We start from the raw sequence: 17809 nt of genomic DNA, 5'->3' as shown, positions 1-17809 counted from the left end.
CGAACTCGGCATATTTGGCGCGATTTCGGCGCCTGTGCTCCCCACTTGGGCGCGAACGAATGTGAACTGGTGAGGAGAAGAGCATGCGAGAGATCACGCCACGAATTCTGGGCAGAGTGCTCTGGAAGATCGAGCCAGCCGACGCCGAATGCTTGCATGTGCTTAGTCTGTTTTCTTGGCTTTTTTTTTTTCTTGTAACGCTGGACGGGAAGTAAAAGCTTAAACAGCTTTGCTTGTTCCACCTCTGATTGTATTCTCTGGTGGCCACCTGCAGGGCTACAACAAGGCGGTGGACTGGTGGGCCCTTGGTGTCCTGGTGTACGAGATGGCAGCTGGCTACCCGCCCTTCTTTGCCGACCAGCCCATCCAGATCTACGAGAAAATTGTCTCGGGCAAGGTGAGCGCACGTGCAGTCTTTGCTGCAGTGGCCCGCGTCGAGGGAATGTTTTCAGAAATTTGAAGGGGACTGTGCATCGACGCAAGCTTGTGGGGCTATTGTATCCTGAATGCACAACATGGTGATGAGTGTTGGAGGAGATGTTGTACAACAGCGAAAGAAAGGAACGACACCCCGTTCCTTCCGTTCATTTGTGTTTGTGCTGTCGCGTCTTGTTTCGAGTTGTAGCGACCGCAGTCTGCTGGTAGCGGGGCCGGTCGCCGTCGCTCCGTCGAGCCAGGACTAGGGGAGAGCTTAGAGCAAACTCAACGGGTTTATTTACATTTTTACAGTGAGTTGTCGAGATGAAGACAGAAGACAGGGCTTGGCGGGCCGCAGCACGCCCTTTTTGTTGACCCCCGATCCCTAGTTCCCTAGGTTAGGGATCCCCATACAAAACAATGCAGACCAATGGTGATGTGTACGTTCCTCGCTGTGAAGCACCGCCCTCGGGTAGGGACACGCCTTTCAGGTATGTCGGCAGATGCACAGCACACGCACACACACACACCCTTGCCACTCGTCAGGAGCCTGGGCGCCGCGTATCCTTTTGGTGTCTGCCGCGCGCTGCGTTCCCAGGGAGCCTAACAGCACAGATTAACAAGGTTCGTGGAATCACTCCAGGAAGGGTTAATGGCTTGACCATTGCCACTGCCTTCTTCGCTGTGCTGCCGCCGCTACTGGGTCCCATTGTCCGGTCGTCGCCGTCTGGGCTTTCACGCGCACACGCGTTCAGTTGCTTAGGCCGGGGGCAGACCGGCGGCTCCTTAATCCCTTTTGGGGCGACAACACTCAACACCGCTCAAAAGCCGCTGTCAATCAGTGGCCGCCGCCGCGTTGTCGGCCTCCTTTCGTTTCCGTCGACAAGCGGTGGGGAGGTCGACCGGCGGGTGACTGACCCGCGCAAACATGGCGCCAGTGAGTCATAACAGTGCTTTTGTGCGATATTAACTTACACCAACATGCCCAGTTCACTCGCTACATTACTCAAGTTTAAGGAGGTGTCGCAAAACTGCTTTTTCGGACGACCACAGAATTCTTGTGAAAAAGTGGAAACATTTGAAAGGCTTGATAGAGCAAATTCGACAGCGTAATAACTTTGTTTTTCACCCTTTCTGTATTCCAGACAGTTTTTGGTGCTCTGAAGCGTATGGTGTACTACTTCTGCTAACTTCGCTTTCCGACACTCTATTAACCTTTTTTGCCCTATGAGAGGTTGTGCTGAGGGCATGGGACTGTCCTTGCATGCCGCGTGTTTGCATCAGTGAAATTTCTCTCGCAAGTTACTCGGGCTCTGTATTGAAGACAGTGTTTACAAAGTATAAAATTGTGAGGTGTCGCCATGCGCTTCCAGGAGTAGTATACAGTGGATTAAAGTTACATATGAACATTACACATTAATGTTTAGCTTCCTCTACTCCCTTTCTACCAAATGCTTGACGCTGCAACTGTGCAAGTAGGTCTTAGATGGCTTATTAAAATTGCAAGGCCGAGTCATGAGCGCTTTCTGAATTGTGTTAAAGGGGCCCTGAATAGGTTTCCGAAGGTCGCCATTTCAATCGCGCAATCGCTAGAGTACCCCTTCGCGACAACGTATACCAAATACAGTGGAACCCTGATAAAATGACTTTCAAGGGACCACGCAAAAGCGTCGTATGACTGGGGTGTGGGTAAATGCTGGCTTAGTAGATGGGCTCAAAAGTAGATGCTAAATTGAAAAGCTTGCTCCCGGGGCAGTGCCCACCATAGTTGAGGGATACCCGTCGTACAATGCGCCCCCTGCAAAGAAATGACGTAAAGACACAGAAGCTCAGGGTTCTGCTCCTCCAGTCAAGCCAGATAAACTCAAAGCAGAGCCGGGAGATCATGAGTGTGTTATCTTGAACTCGTTGGCAGGAGGCCGAGCAGGAATTCAGTAAATGCACCCAAACAACTAACGGTGCACAGCACGCCAGTCAACACATTTCAGTGATTGCGAGGCGTCTGTCACAGGTGGTGTTCCATCGCTCCACTTGCCGAAAAGCCAAACAGGCCCTAGAAGCCGTGAGAAAAGGGGTCGGCCTTTTTCGTAGTAACAAGCACCATTCATCACTGAAAAAGATTTGCGCAGATGCTGAGAAAGGCGAGAAAGAGGCTGCCTTCCTGCTTTATCGAATAGAAAACTCAAAGGTTTCCATCTTACACCAAAGAAATCGTGAGAGAGTGTGTTGCTTTAGCTTCTGACTCTGCCACATGAGTGCACATAAGTAAATAAGCGTGGTTCGAGCCTGCGAATGTTGCGGACATTTGGGAGAGAGTGTTCACTTCGTGCATGAGCCACCGCGACACCGCAGCGTCCTGCTGGGAAGCCGCCGGTGAAGGGTTGGCTCAGAGCGCCCCCCGAAAGTTGCGGCAATAGGCAGAAACCACCTATCCCGCCCTTGACTGCTCTTAGTGACTGTTTTTAAGTACAGTTTCTTTCCAAGAGCAATAAAGCAATGGAATATGTTAACAGACGCCACAGTAAGGACGTCATCTATAAATGAATTTCTTGAAATACGTTCACGCTAAATGACCTGGCCAAAAGGGAACAATGTCATACCTGTGTTTCTATCGCATGTTATTGTTGCCTCCATGTTGCATTTCAAAACAGTATTTTGTGTTTGCATTTCCGGAAATTTACTTTCTTTTTCTTCCTGTAACCAAAGTGTATTGTACCCTTCCACTCCTGTAATAGCCCAACAATGGCCAGACAGTATCAATAAATAAAATAAATAAATAAATAAATAAATGAATAAACTGCCCCCTTGTGGAAGCCGTGGAGGTGGCGAGCGAGTGCATCTAGACCTGCGGTGGTGTAAATTACCGTAAGCAGGAAGCTTCAGCCCTAGATTTAGGCCCGCATGATGTCCAGGGCTTGGTGTTTCAACAGTGCATTGTTTCAGCTTGCACCTGATGCTTTACATGCCCACTCCTAGTTTGCGAAGAGCACCGTGGGCATGGGGGGGCAAATACCATATTTACTCCCGTTATGAATGCCTCTTTTTAAAATAGAACAGCTGAGTTTTTTTTAGAGAGCAGCTCTAAAAGCGCCCGCTCCTGTGGGTGATCGGCCTCATGGTAACTGAGCGAATGAAGAGGACACCAAAGGTAGACGGGAAAGTGGGGCGGCAGGGAGGGCGGTATGCCGAGACAGCACGAGGTATGCTCCCTGGCGGCGATAGCTTGTATTCACTGACATGGCATGCATGCATGTGCGCGCCGCTGTGCGCTTGCCCAAGGCACTGCGTGTTGCTAAGGCACTGCTTGCATCAGGCTCGACTAGATGGCAGTACTTGTCCCTGCTGGCACCCGAGAAAGAACAGCACATGGCTGTTCCAAACTGTGCCCCGCCAAATGCAAAGTAATGCCTCGATGCCATGTACCGTATAAACCGCAATATAGGTCGACCCCCTACCTTGAGGTGGGAAAAGTTGGCAAAAAAATAATTCGGCACAGAAGTGCTCACACAATGTCTATATTTATTCTCGACGCCCGTCCGTCACTGCCACCCACTATGCCTGCCGAAGTCACCCGTCCAAGCTGTCAGAGTCGTCTGAGGATGACTGCTTCTCACCGTCATCTTCAGTGCCGTCGAGCGCGTTGCTGATGGAGCACTTACTAAACGCTCGTGCAAGTATGTTGTCGGGCAGCGACTACCAAGAGGAAGTTACCCAGCTTGACACGGTTGCGAGGGATGGTCTTGCCAGCCGGCCCATAGACGTCTTTTCATTGTCGCCAGCTATCCACTCATTGTACAGTTCGCGGAGCCGGTCCGTGGATGGCGTCCGCTGTAACCGGCAGCGATCGTGAGCGAAGTTCTTCTTCAACATGGGGTGCACCGCTTGATGTCCACGGAACGATGTTTCGGGGGTTGCACGCACACAGCTTAGCTTTCTGCCTCCGCCAGTACTGCACACTTTTCTCCGAAACTCGAAACTGGCATTGTGCTGCCATATTCCCATTCTGCTCGGCGACTCAATCACCTTCAGCTTAAACGCAGCGGTGAACTGGCGTCGACTTCCGCCGCTCATCTCGGAGCAGACACTTACAGAAATGCACGCACGCACACACACAAGACGAGTAAAAAAGATGAAAAACAAGAGAAAAGAGAAAAGCAAATAAAGGCTTGATAGTGAGAGAGAGCAGTCCGACACAAAGGGCAATGGCGGCGGACTACGCTTGCACATTGTTGCCAGACAACAGTTTACATTCTCCCAATGGCCGCTATTAAGACAAGGGGTGACTTTTGAGCGGATCTTCTTGAAAAAAAAACTCGACCTATGTACTGGTTTATATGGTACTGTTACATGCAGCACCTCACGACTGTCGCCAGGCATTGTCCTACAACTAGGTAGAACTGTAAACACTCGGAGCCTACGCGTGTGGGCAACTGTGTGGCAGCGTCGTGGCGGACAAAGTCGCGTGCGTGTGCAAGTGAAAGCCGATTGCCACTGAAGGTCTGTCACCTGTTCAAGGACAACAACAGAAATATTGGTGCCGGAAATTTCGCCGCGCGTTAGCACAACTGAAGGGATCTGTTCAAAGATCACTTGCGATTCACCAGCGCTCGTGCCGACTGGGGAGTGCTAGCATGGCACGGCTCGAGAGACGGTCTTGCATGCTAGTACTAGCTGCTACGCTGCCATTGTATCTAAATCGCTGCATGCGTGAAACATTTCTTCCAGGGAAACCATTCTTTGGTTTTTTTACTCAACCACGCATAGGACAGCACTTGTGGCGACATTCGTGGTCACAGGCAACTGCAGCTTCGGCTTCTTGCACGCCGCGCCGCTTTTGCTTGCAGCTGCGGTTTCGTGAGAAACGCTCGAGGACAAGTAAAGCGGCACCACGTAATGTGAGTGCAATTAATGACAGATCTGTTGACGCCACCGCCGAGAATTGGGTTGAAACACGACAGACAGTGTGGGACTCCGGCAGTTTGCGTTTCACCCAACAGTTCCGTGCACAGGACCAGTAGCTGTGCCTGTTTTTTGTCTCTGTGTAGCATTGTTCCGCTGGTTTGTTTATTCATGGCCCAGAATTGCACATGACAAAGGCCAGCCCGAGGGGTTACAGCGGTGCTGTGGTCCATGCAGGTGCGCTTCCCGTCGCATTTCACGTCGGACCTGAAGGACCTGCTGCGGAACCTGCTGCAGGTGGACCTGACCAAGCGCTTTGGCAACCTCAAGAATGGCGTCAACGACATCAAGAACCACCGGTGGTTCGCCACCACCGACTGGATCGCCATCTACAAGAAGGAGGTGCGTCCCCCGCTTGTCCTCCCGCCCATCCGACCCGGGTGCGTGTTTCCAAAGGCTTCGCTGCACAGAGCACCCACGTGACATGTGTGATGTCACTGCACGCGCTATTCTTTTGAGCGCCTGTTAAAACGAACCCACCGTTCTGGCTTCGTAGCCTCGACATAGAGCACTACGTGCTGGCCCTGACGGCTTGGGTTCGAGCCCCAGCAGGTTTATCTCAGTTTTCTTTTTTTATTGCCTATTTCTTCACTATTTTTTTTTCTAAACTCAAATCTATGTGTCGTTTTTGTTAATAATGGTGATTTGGTATGTTTTACGTCACCTTAGGTTTGGCACGCAGCCATTGCCCACGTTGAATTACCGTTCTCCATAACGCGAACAGACATGTCACGTGTGCTCTGCGCAGTGAAGCGTTTGGAAATACGCGACCCAGGCTCCCTCGGCTGTCTGGATTCGGCAACAACCGGCTCTGGTTGCAGCAGACTGTTGGTTTGTTTGGTCCCCATGCATTTTAAGTGGAATCCACTCCACTGAGAGGGACCCACCTATAGCAGATTAAATTTTGGGCAAGCATTGTTTTGACTGAAGAATACTAATAGCGCACTTTCACAGTGCTGGCACCCGACATGCATTTCCTTTGTTTATTTTGGCAAGGAAGCCGCTGCCTGGCAACATTGTTGGCATAGAACGGGTCGTTGGCGTAGCCAAACCAGTGCCCCGTCCCCTTTCAGGTACTGCATGCTTCGGATACGGCGGAAAGGATTAAGGGGGTCCATTGTAACGGGCAAACACTGCATTCTGTAAAACCTGCTGCATATATGTTCTGCTCTTGAGGATGTGTTTCTTGCTTTTTGCATGAGCAGGGGTGAGACAGCTGTGCATATTGCACATTTTTGATACGAAACTGTTTAGCTGCTCCGAATGCCTGAGAATTCAGATAAGTGCGCCAAACTGCTCCGGAACAGAATGTAAACCAAGCATTTGGGGGCTCTTGTCAAATTCAGTAAGTAAAAATGCCGGCTTGACAAGATGGGGGCGCTTCGATTTACAGCCTTGGACTCACTGCGGACTCCCCGAGAAGCAGTCCGGTGTTCGATTTTCCCACGTATCCTTATGGCTTCGGGGAATCCTCTGACTACCCGCAGAGTATCCGCGGTGAGTCCGAGACTGTAAATCGAAGAGCCCCATGATTTTCCAGCACCCCCAAGGTGACGCTGTTTTTTTAGCGGTTTGATTGTTGATCAATTCCTCATTCAAAAAAAGCACAAGTCAGTAAAAATATCCGAGTGATTTTTTGAAAGTCACATTGTCGGGTTGCACATGTGACATTCTGCGTGTTTCTGAAGTTTTTTCATTGAAAACCATTGCAAACTGCTGCAGAAAAATACCTCTGTCAGCCGTGGTGACAAGCTATATGTGCAAGTTGATGAAAAAAACGGCCATTTTTGGAATGCCGTGTCTCCGGAACAGTGCCACTGGGCGCCGCCATCTTGGTTTGGTTACATTGGAAAACATAACCGCCGGCTGAAGCGGCTACTCGTAGTTTAGGCGTTCTGTGCACTTCGCCAATCTCGGCTGTGGTTTAGGTTATGCGGGCGGCTGGGTTTTCATTTAGTTGTTTGATCTGTTGCTGGAAGTTTTCGTGGCTGGAAAAATGGAATTCATTAAAAATAACGTGGTGCCCGTGACTTCGCCGTGGTTCGTCCTTGACTGTGAGGCATGGTGCGTGTGTGAAATAAAATTTGGGACTCGTTGCAATGTTATATAAGTTCAGTTATTGCTGCATTTGACAGCGAGCTTGCGAGCGGGGTAGGATTGGAATAATCGGCACGACAGGATTTTTTTTTTCTTTTGCGAGAGATTGCCCTACGACATAAGAAACAAGTACACCACTGCGCCCATTTCGCGCACAGACTACATCGCCGCGAAATGTTCAAGCAGCGTTTGATAGCGGGACTGGTTATTATTGTACGGTGGTAAGGTTGTAATAATAATTTACTTATCTGAAGCGAAATGTAGTGCCGAAAGCGAAATGGCTAAACGTAGCAGCGTTACTCAAATTACGATTGGGGTGAAATGGGAGGGCTGCTGTCGTTCAGTGACCGTCAATTGGCCCTGCGCAACTTTTGTCCTGTCTCTACACTTCTAAATGTGCGTACAACAGTCTGAGTTTACCAAAATAATTTCACCACTCAAATGATAAGAATGCTTTATAGTTGCCTAGTTTTTCAGTTGGATATGTTGAAAGGCACTCTACGCTGTCTACGCATAAAGCCTCAGAATTTAAAAAGTTTGAATAAGGTAGGCCTTTTCAAACATTGTGATACTTTGATAGAAAAAAAAAACTTTCTCCTACGGCTTTTTCAGTGTTATGTATGTTCAAAACCGAATAAAGAATGCACTTGTCCTCCGAAGTGGCCAAAAATATAATTTTTTAAGCTCCTAAGATGACGTAATAAATTTCGTTAACTGCTTCAAACCGAGCTGGTTCTGCTCCGAAAACTGCTCCAAAATCTGTTTCAGCTGTCTCACCCCTGCATGAGGATGTCGCGAAGCATGTTGCATTAAGAGCAGCCTGCCTGATGTTGCCACCTGCAAACCTTCCAATGAGCTTGACACTCTGTAGAACAGGTTCCAAGTGCACGTTGAAGGTTTCTTGCTTCCTCTGATGCTAGGTGGGCTGTGTACTCGATGCCGCATCTGTCTAGCTTCCCTGATGTGGTGGGAGGCATCGTCGTGTGGTCTGGATGTCAACAAATGGATTTTGTGGAGGCTCCAGCCAGACTATGGGTGGTCATTGGGAAATATGGGATGGTCCTTGTGCATAGTTTATGTACCGCTGTGTACGCACTCATATGGATTTTTACAACTTTTAGCCTGCCCTGGCTTGGTATTAGAGAGACACTACTCTTTCGTACAAAATAATGTCCGCTGTTTGTGTGGCCATATTCAGAGGCATGCACAAAAGGGGGCGGGAGGAAATAATTTCACGACATAATTTCAAGCCTTATCACATGACCTTCAAAATTTGCTGCTGCTTTTTACGTCGGGCTTGTTTCTAGAGTTGGGTGAGACAAAGAGAGCAGAAATGTTTTTAGCATAGTTTAATCTTATCCCCTAGAAACTTTCCGTGGGCCAGAATTTTTAACCGTAATCTGTGGTTCGTGCACGCTTCCAGTGTGCGAGTCGCGTAGTAAAGATTTTTGGCCAGTCTTTTGCCATGCATTCACACTTGATGCGCAAGTGGAATCGTGCATCTTGCAGGCCACTTATGGCAACTTGCACTAGGTTTGTTCCACAAAGTCTCTGCGACGCAGGTAGAGTTGCTGTGAATTGCACCAAAGTGCATTGCGTAAAATAAGCTAAATGTTTTTTGCTGATACAGGGAAAACACAACAGCGCGCGTTCCCTGGTAATGCAACAACCCACTCCTTAATTGAGCAAACTTAATTCCTCTTATGCAAAGTTAAGGGGGCCATAAAGACAATGTACAAGTTTGGGTCGTTAGAAAGAATGCTTTGTCGGAATGATGGTTTTTATTTATTTATTCACAATTCCTTACAGGCTCCTAGGAGCATTGAGTAAAGAGGGCGTAAATACAAAACTATTTGCAAGAGCATTAGAGTAAAATAAAAGGTTAAAGACGATGTTGTGCCGAAACGCAAGAGGACATAAATCGCTATGTGCATTAATACAGCGGATGCATGCATATCAACACGGGGTAATATGCACAAAATTGCAATACACATGGTAATGCACACATTTTATTGCAGAGTCCAAACAAATAATCAGATGGAAATAAATTAGAGCAAACAAATGGAAAACATATGAAGCCATTTTCGGGCAATGTCTCTATGGGAGGCCTCCATCGGTTCAGTCGTTTTATTATTCACAAAAAACAACTGCAAGAAACAAAACGTGCAGTGTTGCACGCGGGAGGAGGTCCCACAGTCAGACTGCATTGGATAAGTGCTAACCTGCAGTGAACGTGCTGGTTGTTGGCCCATATTACCTCACTCCTGCCCGTAATGTGTAAAAACTTCCGTCTTTCTCAACATTTGTTGCGTTTTCTTGGTTAAAAATATCTTTCTTGAGGCTAGTTCTTTCAAATTAAACAACGCTTTGTTTCGATGGCCTCCTTAACATGTCCTGAGCATCGTCTCGTGCCAAAGATGCACCGGTTTGGTGTGCACTTTTTGTGATCTCGGAACTGTTCAGGTAACCTCCGCTGTTTATTTTTACTGCCGGCATTGTGCATACCAGACTACCGTCGACCGGACAGGCCGAGACAGCCGTGGTGTGATTCGCTGGAGACCAGAGATGATGTCCCGGAGAATCGAGCAATAAAAGAAAAAAGAAAAAAAGAAAGAAAGAAAGGAATAATAAACACAATTTTTTTTATGAGAGTACTTCTAGTAGATATAATAAATATATAATAAATAATTCTGGTTATTTATTAATAAATATCCTCCATCATGCAGTAGCCCTGTACAGTGATGTAGTTATGGGGACAGTGGTGTCAGAAGCTGTTTTGGGTAAAAAAATTAAATGGAGCAGCGATATGGGGAACTCGGTGTGAGGTTTTGTGATTATCGAGGTTTTCGTTCCAGAATGAAAGGAGTTTTGGTTTAGTTTTCTTTTCATTAACATTTTTTGTTACTTCGATCTATAGCAACTCTTACGGACGGTTGACAGGAAATGGGAAATAATTAGTAATAGGGGAAATTTTATTGAAGCAGCACTTGTTGTAGCGTGATTCAGCCGTGGTTTTGCTGCAGCTAGTGCAGCGGGGTAGCTCGCTGTTTCAAGGAGCCGTGAAGCCAGTTCGAAAACTTGGGCAGTGTTTGACAGTAATTGTGTTTAACAGAAAGCGTAGCGGTCTTAATTAAAAAGTTGCACCCAAGAGGGGAATGTTTGAAATTAACCGTTTCCTCCACCGTGATAGGACACAGCAAGGTCGTTGGGACACAACTTGGTGTGCTGCCAAAAATTGGCATTTCGTTTGTCGACTCCTTGCTGAAACCTGAAGGGGGACTTTTTTACTGATCAAACATTGTAATCGTATGTCATAGTGGAACATATCACTTGTATAATTGCGTGGCCGTGAGTTCTGGTCTCTCGTCCAGACAAACGAATCACTCTAAAGCAGTCACTCTATTTCAGCATGTTCTCAGAAATTTTTTCAATGCACGCTATTTGAAGTAGAGCTTGATGTAAAGACAGCGCGGTAGGACAAAATGCACGAGAAAAAAAACCAAACAGGACGAGCGCTGACTAGTCAGCGCTCGTCCTGTATGGTTTCTTTTCTCGTGCATTTTGTCCTACCGCGCTGTCTTTACATCATGTCGACGTACCAATTCGCGCAACTTTCCGTCCTGCTGAAGTAGAGCTCTTTCACCTGCACGCTGTGCTAAAGAATACCAGTCGCCCCCTTTGAGAGGGATGCGGATACGGGACGCGTCACTTGAGTAAGTAGCCGTGTGCGCAAAGCTGTCTCCCATGCGTAGCACTGGGGCTGTCGGACTTGCCGCAGACTCCCCGAGAAGCAGTCCAGCATTCAATTTTCCCATGTATCCCCATGGCTTCCGGGGATCCGCGGTGAGTCCAAGACTGTAAATCGAAGAGCCCCACTGTCGGGATTGCATTTGGAGACAAAGGCTGTGCTTAAATTGGCGGACAGCTTGGTGGTCTTGTTTAGACGAAGCAGTCTCGTCTGAAGGAAGCAGAATTGGAACGGCGCAGCGGTCACAGACGACCACCTCGTAGCAGACTTGTTGAGACGCGCAATCCACAGGTTTCGTTAATAGTATTGTCGTTATTGTTGCAAACTACGCGTGATTTGGAAATTTAAAAAAAAAACATCTTTGCCACAGGTAAATGGTACTAAATATTTCAATAAAAGAACAAGTTACTTTGTAACAACGTTATTAACCGAAAAGGTGGCGCTGGTGTCGCTTATTAGTTTAGACAGGAAGGTAGCCTGCATTGTTGCTGACATCGGTGCTGTCTCCTTGAAGCAGTTTTCGTTGGCTGCTTTGTTCGAATAGGAGCGAGGCTTAACACGGCGGAGTGTCTGTGAAGACGGCAACGACACCGTGTAAAGGGTAAATTGGAATGCACCCAAGAAGGGCTGCTGATTTCCCATTCTGGCATACATTTCACCTGGAACTAGATGTAAAAATTTAGCACCCATTCTGTAGCAACAAGGTAGCTCATTACACGTTCCCGCAGTGAGAAACGTAACAAGGTTTTGATTGCAATTGCGTTTATTGGCATGGACTTGCACTCTGCTGTAAACAAGGCGAAAATACAAGTGGCAAAGCGGTCAACGTACATATGGCAAAGCAAAATACAAATGGCAAAGCAGCAGTCAACGTACAGTAAAACCTTTTTACGGGAGACGCTTGGTTGTAAGAGACGTTTGGATGCAAACATTTTGGTTGATCATTCTATTTTCACCATGCTAGCAACATTGCATACAAGAGACCCTGATTACAAGAGACGGTTTCCCGGTCTCGTGTAACGAGGTTTTACTGTAGTGACATGCACTGCAGTCAAGCGTCGGTGAAATGAATGGTGCAGTGTTTGTTTTGCGAGCGTTTATCTCTCAGCACTACTTTTGCCAGAACCATCGAATTAGAACGAGAACATTGTCAATCAAAAAACAGTCCAGGCTAGTGGCGACAGGGCAAAACCAAACAGAATTGGGCGGCATGACAAAAAAAGCGAACACGCGTTCAGCTTGAAAAGAACAAGATAGCTGGGCACTGCCAGGCGCTGCTAAAGCCCGTTCTACATGGTGCGTTTTTCGCCTGCGAATTCGGTGGAATGAACATTCGCACTTGCGAAGTTCGCAATGCCTGGAAATGTCGTCTACATGGGGCGTGCGAACGTCGCGATTTTCGCACTTCAGAAACACATTGTTTGCAGACTGAATTAGGTCTGCCACGAGCAAAGCTTGTCGTGATGTTAAAAAATTTGTTTTATTGTATTTTCCGGGGAAGTTGTTTCAGATTGTTTTGCAGTATGAGTTTATTAGCGGTTTCATTTAACAATCGCCAATTTTTTTTCAACATACGCACACATAGCAGAGAAGACAAACACGGCAAGCAACCCTGGGTTCGCTTGTTGTGCATGCCTAGCACATTTTGGTGTACCTCTGACGGGACTTCTTCGGTTCTTATGTACTTCTTCCAAACTGCTGTGATGTCTGCGACATGCGCGGACATCAATTAAGCATTTGTTGAAAACGGCGCGCGACATCGTGTTGTGAACACGAGTACGTTCGTGTTGGTGCGCCCGCGCTTACGCCGCGCGTATGCAAGCATTGCCGCGTGGTTGCTAAGCGTGCAAATGGTGATGCCGTGATGTGGCCGTGACGTTCACCTAGCTGTGTTCCTATTGGCCGCAAGTTCCGGCCCTTCTGCCGCCTCCATGCCGCACGAGCGGCGTTCAAGGGGATGCTTGATCGATCCGAACATTTGGCACTTTGCCGCAGCAACGAAAAAAGGTTGTTTTGCCGCATGAGCGGCGCCACATCTGCGAATTCACAGGGAAAGTCGCACCATGTAGAACGGGCTCAACAAGACATGCTCATGGCAGGGTTGACGGTGTGGGAGGGAGCTGAGACCGCGTCTTCTTCTCTCTGCCCAGGTGGAGGCCCCGTTCGTGCCCAAGTGCAAGGGCCCCGGCGACACGAGCAATTTCGACGAGTATGAAGAGGAGGCCCTGCGCATATCGTCGACGGAAAAGTGTGCCAGGGAGTTTGCCGAGTTCTAAGTGGACGACGAGGAGGAGGAGAGGACCGGTGGGCCACTGGGGAGAGAAGCGCCCTCCCCCTTTTTCACATCCCTGGCAGGAGAGGGGAACACACACCATGGGGGACTCCCTCGCGCTGGCGTTTGTCGGCAGAGATCATAAACCTGCACACCTGGCAACGGGCTGTATTTTTCCCTGGACCGACGATGTCGATGTCTGCTCGCAGGGGCTGCGACGCCTCGCAGCCACGCGCCGCCGCACCCTCTCAACCAGTCTTCTCCTTCTCTGCCCCTCGCGCAGGCGGGGCACGCAACGGTTTTGTCGACACTGTCGACCAGCTTCAAGTTTTCTCTCTTCATTTCTCTCCCCCCCTCCTTTTCTTCTTTTTTTCCCCTCCCGGGGGAGACCCAGTGACGGTCGGGCGATCACCTTGGGCAGTCGTATTTTCTCTGCGGAACAAAGTCTCTCGAGGTTTTCCCTAACGGAGAAGGGTGTGGACGGGGAAAAGTACTGTTTGTGGCGGTCTATCCCGCACACCCCACCCCAGAAGCTCTTTCTAATCAGTCCCGCAAAACGGTCGGCAAATGCCGCACAAGCCTGCCCAACTACGCTCGCAGTCGTGTCAGCCTTGCGGAAGACTCTTTGCAAGAGTTGGCAGGAAATGTTGCAGTCGTGGAGCGAGGATTTTTTTTTTTTTTTTTCCGCCAAAGTTTCTCAGAGGGCACCGCCAGTGTTTTGTGGAGAGAAGAGGGACAACTACCGGTGTTTTCCTGCACCAAGCTCTCTATACTGTCCGGCCTCTTTTGGCACTGTCTCTGCTTGTACACGAAGGCCTGCGACATTTCTTTTCCCTTCTTTTCTTCTCTCTCTCCTAGGCATTAAACCATAGTGACGGGGGCAATGGGAAATGTGTATTTTGTGGGGAGGGGTGACGAGGGACAGGCGTTGGAGCTTTGCCCACAACCTTTTATCTCTGGGTCCCGGCACGCGGCTATACTCTTTATAGGCAGCCACAGAGCTTCTGAAAGGCAAGAGGAAGTGCAGAAAATATGACAGCAAGCAAAAAAAAAGGTTTTGAAACGCGTGTGTGTGTGTGTAATTTAGTTTGTCCAAATGGCATCAGATATATTTTTTTTTTTCGTCCCTTTTACTCCCCCGTGCACAAGCCCAGCTTTGCAGTGCCATTACTCTGTACTACTGTGCTTCAACTGTAACTGCGTCCTTGAGCAATCTTTTTATAGAGGCACACGGGCTTTGGAGCAACGTCGCGTCGTCCCCGACTAGTACTGTTGTGCGAGCAGAGGAGTGGGTTGTACCGCAGTCCCCTTTTCATCAGCTTCAGGGGAAGGGGGGTTTCAGAGGGTGCCCGTATAGACCACCAGCACCTGGGGTCTCGTTTTCCGAGGGCAGGGCTGTTTCCTTGTGGTTGCACGTTTCTCACAGACACTGGTCTTTCTTTTTCTTCTTTCGTTCGTGGGTGTCGCATCAGAGTCTGCCCTCTATCTTTCGGTGCGAAGAACCTACCAGTGACCACCACACCTGTTCTTGGTGCACTGCCAAGCTGCAGGCCCCCGCACGCAGTACAAGAGCACTCGCACTTTCGGAACGCTCCCTGGCTTGCTTTCCTTCCTTCGTTTGATGCAACACGCCTTTGGCAGTGGCCCCGGAATGCTTACGGCGCGTCTCCATGGCCAGTCCTTTCTGACATCTGGAGAATCCCACCGTTGGAATGGGCTGCTGATGGCAGTATTGAATGCGCTGGGTGGCTCACTGGAGCTGTGGCACGTGTACACACTGGTGTGACCGTCTCATCGCTGCTCTGTGTCCACGGAAAGAGCGAGTGTCAGGATCAATGTGTGGCCGTACTGTTGGCCCTGTTGTCCCGGTGTTTTTAGTTTTCTCTTTTTTGTGGTTGTTGTTCAGTTGTTTTCCCGTTTTGCACTCGGCCAATAGCTGTTGCACGCTGCATTGCTGGTGGTGCGAAGCCTTCGGCACCTTGCTGCCAGTTCTTCCACGTTTCTTGCTTCGTTCGTTGGCACCCCTGTGCAGATGCATGGCGAGGCATTCCTACGAGCCTCATGGATGACTAGCTTGCATTTCTGCGTTCCTGTTTTTCTCGTTCTTTCAACTTTTCAAGCCCCCCCCCCCCCCCCCCTCCTCCTTTGGTGGCCACACTTGTAAATAGAGGGATGTATCTGTTTGGTATATGCAATACTAACTACACAAGCTCCTCCCCTTCTCTCCAAACACGTTTCTCAAGCCAGACATTTCACTGTTTCGATGATTTCCCGCGTTGGGTTGTTTTGTGCAAGTAGGACTAACTAGCATTTTGGTCTTGAGGAGGGTTGCTGTTGTTCTCTTCTTCGAAGCCCCCCAAACACCCGTGCAATCTTCTACGCTTGCCCAGGAGGTCTTTTTCTTTTTTTTTTCTTTTCTGCCTGAAGCCGGTTTGAGAAACGAGGCCACTGTTAGGTGTGTGTTTGTGTACCGATTGCGCCGAACGTGTTGCTGCATAGGAAAGAAGTGGTCGACCGTCTCCTTGTTTTAAGGCCGTGTTTTTTTTTTTGGACCCCTCTTTCCCCCGTCTTGCGTTTCAGCAGAAGCCCCTTGTAGGTCATCATAAAGCGTGTCTTGTGGCTGTTTCACATGGCTCTTTGCATACTCACATCCAAAACTGGAAGAGAGACTGTACGTGCAAAATGAATCCTCTTCCACCTGTGCCGTTGATTTCCCCCTACCTGCGTGATCCAACTGGACGGCCTGACCTGCTTTTCAGTTTTTCCCAGTGCTAGCTTCACACAGCAAGGTTGATTATCTCTCACTGATGCTTTTCTCTTTTGACGCAAACCGCGAGGTTTGACGCTTTCCCCTTGTTGAGTTTTTATCTGTGTGCACGTGTGTGTAAGGCGTCTTTAAACGTTGGATGAGATGCTTTGTTCCTCGCTGTTCGAAGAGAGCTGGCACCGAAATTTGCGACGTTTTTTTCCCTACGTACCGTTCTCTCGCTCATGTTTTTTTTTTTCTTTTTTGTTTGGAAGGGACACGTTCATTGGCTGTACAATTTCCCGCTGGAATTGTGTCAAAAGTGTTCCCGCCTCAGATGTCCACCTTTTCTTCCCCCTGCCCCAAATGTGTAATTTGTAGTGCTGTTCCTGTTTCTGTTGCCAGTGCCCCTTCGTCGTTTTGTTATTTCTTGTTAACTTTGACGGATGTTTACCGGTGTCTCCAAAACAAACTGCAGTATTCGTGCGGGTGGAAGTTGTCATACACTTAGGTAACCTGGCTTTCGTGCCATTCAAAAAAAGCATGATATGGTGCGAGGAAGACCGGCATTGATTGCAAAGGCCGAAAGTTTTTTTTTTTTTTTTTTTTTTTTCCCTTTTCCCGAGTAGAATGCTAATACCCCATTTTTTAGTTCCTCGTCGCGTGTCGTTATAAATTGTGAGTGCACGACTGTGTTTCGCTTACCCTGGTCCGACAGGTGGTTCGAAGCATTGCCAAAGGCCGTGCTTTAGTTGCCGAGTCTTGGTTTTTGTTTGTTTGTTCTGTGGTGTTGTTGCCTCATCCTAGATCATCTTGTCTCATCATTGTTCAACTCCTCCACACCCCCCCCCCCCCCCCCCCCCCACACTCTTTCTGGTTCTGTGTGACACGGTGCCCCACACTTGCGAGAACTTAGCAAGAGTTTGTTTTGTTTTTCGATGTTTGCCTCGAAATGTCTTTTTATCTAGTCCAGCTCACAAATTGAGATGTATACAAACACACATACACATGAACATACAGAGAGAGCAGTTCAAAGATTACAGAGAACCTTGGCTTTTTTTCCCCCTCGCCCCCGGTCCGGATGGCGACCCCCCCGTGTCCTCGTATATCATCGCCTCTGCTCTCCCCGATCCTAGTTCCGCAAAACCCATGCCGTCATTCGTTGCTTGCAAATTTTTAGCCTTGTATATTTGTTAACTTGTGGTTGGAGCTGTTCTTGTATTAAAAGTTGTTATACTAAATACACACGCCTGTGCTTGTTCTTCTTTCACCATGGGGTGAACGCATCAGTGAATGAAACACTCACTCAGTGTATTCAATGCTGTTTTATTTTCAACGGGTAAACCACTCTTGGTCCTCTTTTCGGGCAAACGTTTCGAGAAGTATAGTACAATCAAATCTCGTTACTACGTCGTACCCCACATTAACGAATTTCTCAAATTTACGAGTATTTCAAGAATCCCCGCCAGATTGCCTATATTTTCAATGTAAAAATATTTCATATTGCAGAATAACGCACATTATTTTCCCCATTACTATAACTGAGGAACCTCAGTATTACAAACTGCTG

At 48.4% G+C, this 17809-nt stretch overlaps 1 protein-coding gene across 2 annotated transcripts in view; it reads left to right on the top strand.

The window, feature by feature from the left end:
* The window catches only part of LOC144166281 (cAMP-dependent protein kinase catalytic subunit 1-like), a 71882-nt gene extending 54398 nt beyond the window's left edge, over window positions 1-17484 (top strand). For both annotated transcript variants that reach the window (XM_077695819.1, XM_077695820.1), the window contains 3 exons: window positions 275-397; window positions 5554-5718; window positions 13372-17484. In XM_077695819.1, the coding sequence (XP_077551945.1) occupies window positions 275-397; window positions 5554-5718; window positions 13372-13497 (414 nt within the window). In that variant the 3' untranslated portion in view covers window positions 13498-17484. The remainder of the gene's footprint in view (window positions 1-274; window positions 398-5553; window positions 5719-13371) is intronic.
* The last annotated feature ends 325 nt before the right edge of the window (window positions 17485-17809 follow it).

Source organism: Haemaphysalis longicornis, unplaced genomic scaffold (genome assembly GCF_048455015.1).
Source record: "Haemaphysalis longicornis isolate Haplotype H1 unplaced genomic scaffold, Haemaphysalis longicornis Haplotype H1 scaffold_163, whole genome shotgun sequence".
Classification (NCBI taxonomy): Eukaryota; Metazoa; Arthropoda; class Arachnida; order Ixodida; family Ixodidae; genus Haemaphysalis; species Haemaphysalis longicornis.
Note: the sequence above shows the minus strand (reverse complement) of the source record. Positions and strands in the feature narration are given on the sequence as shown.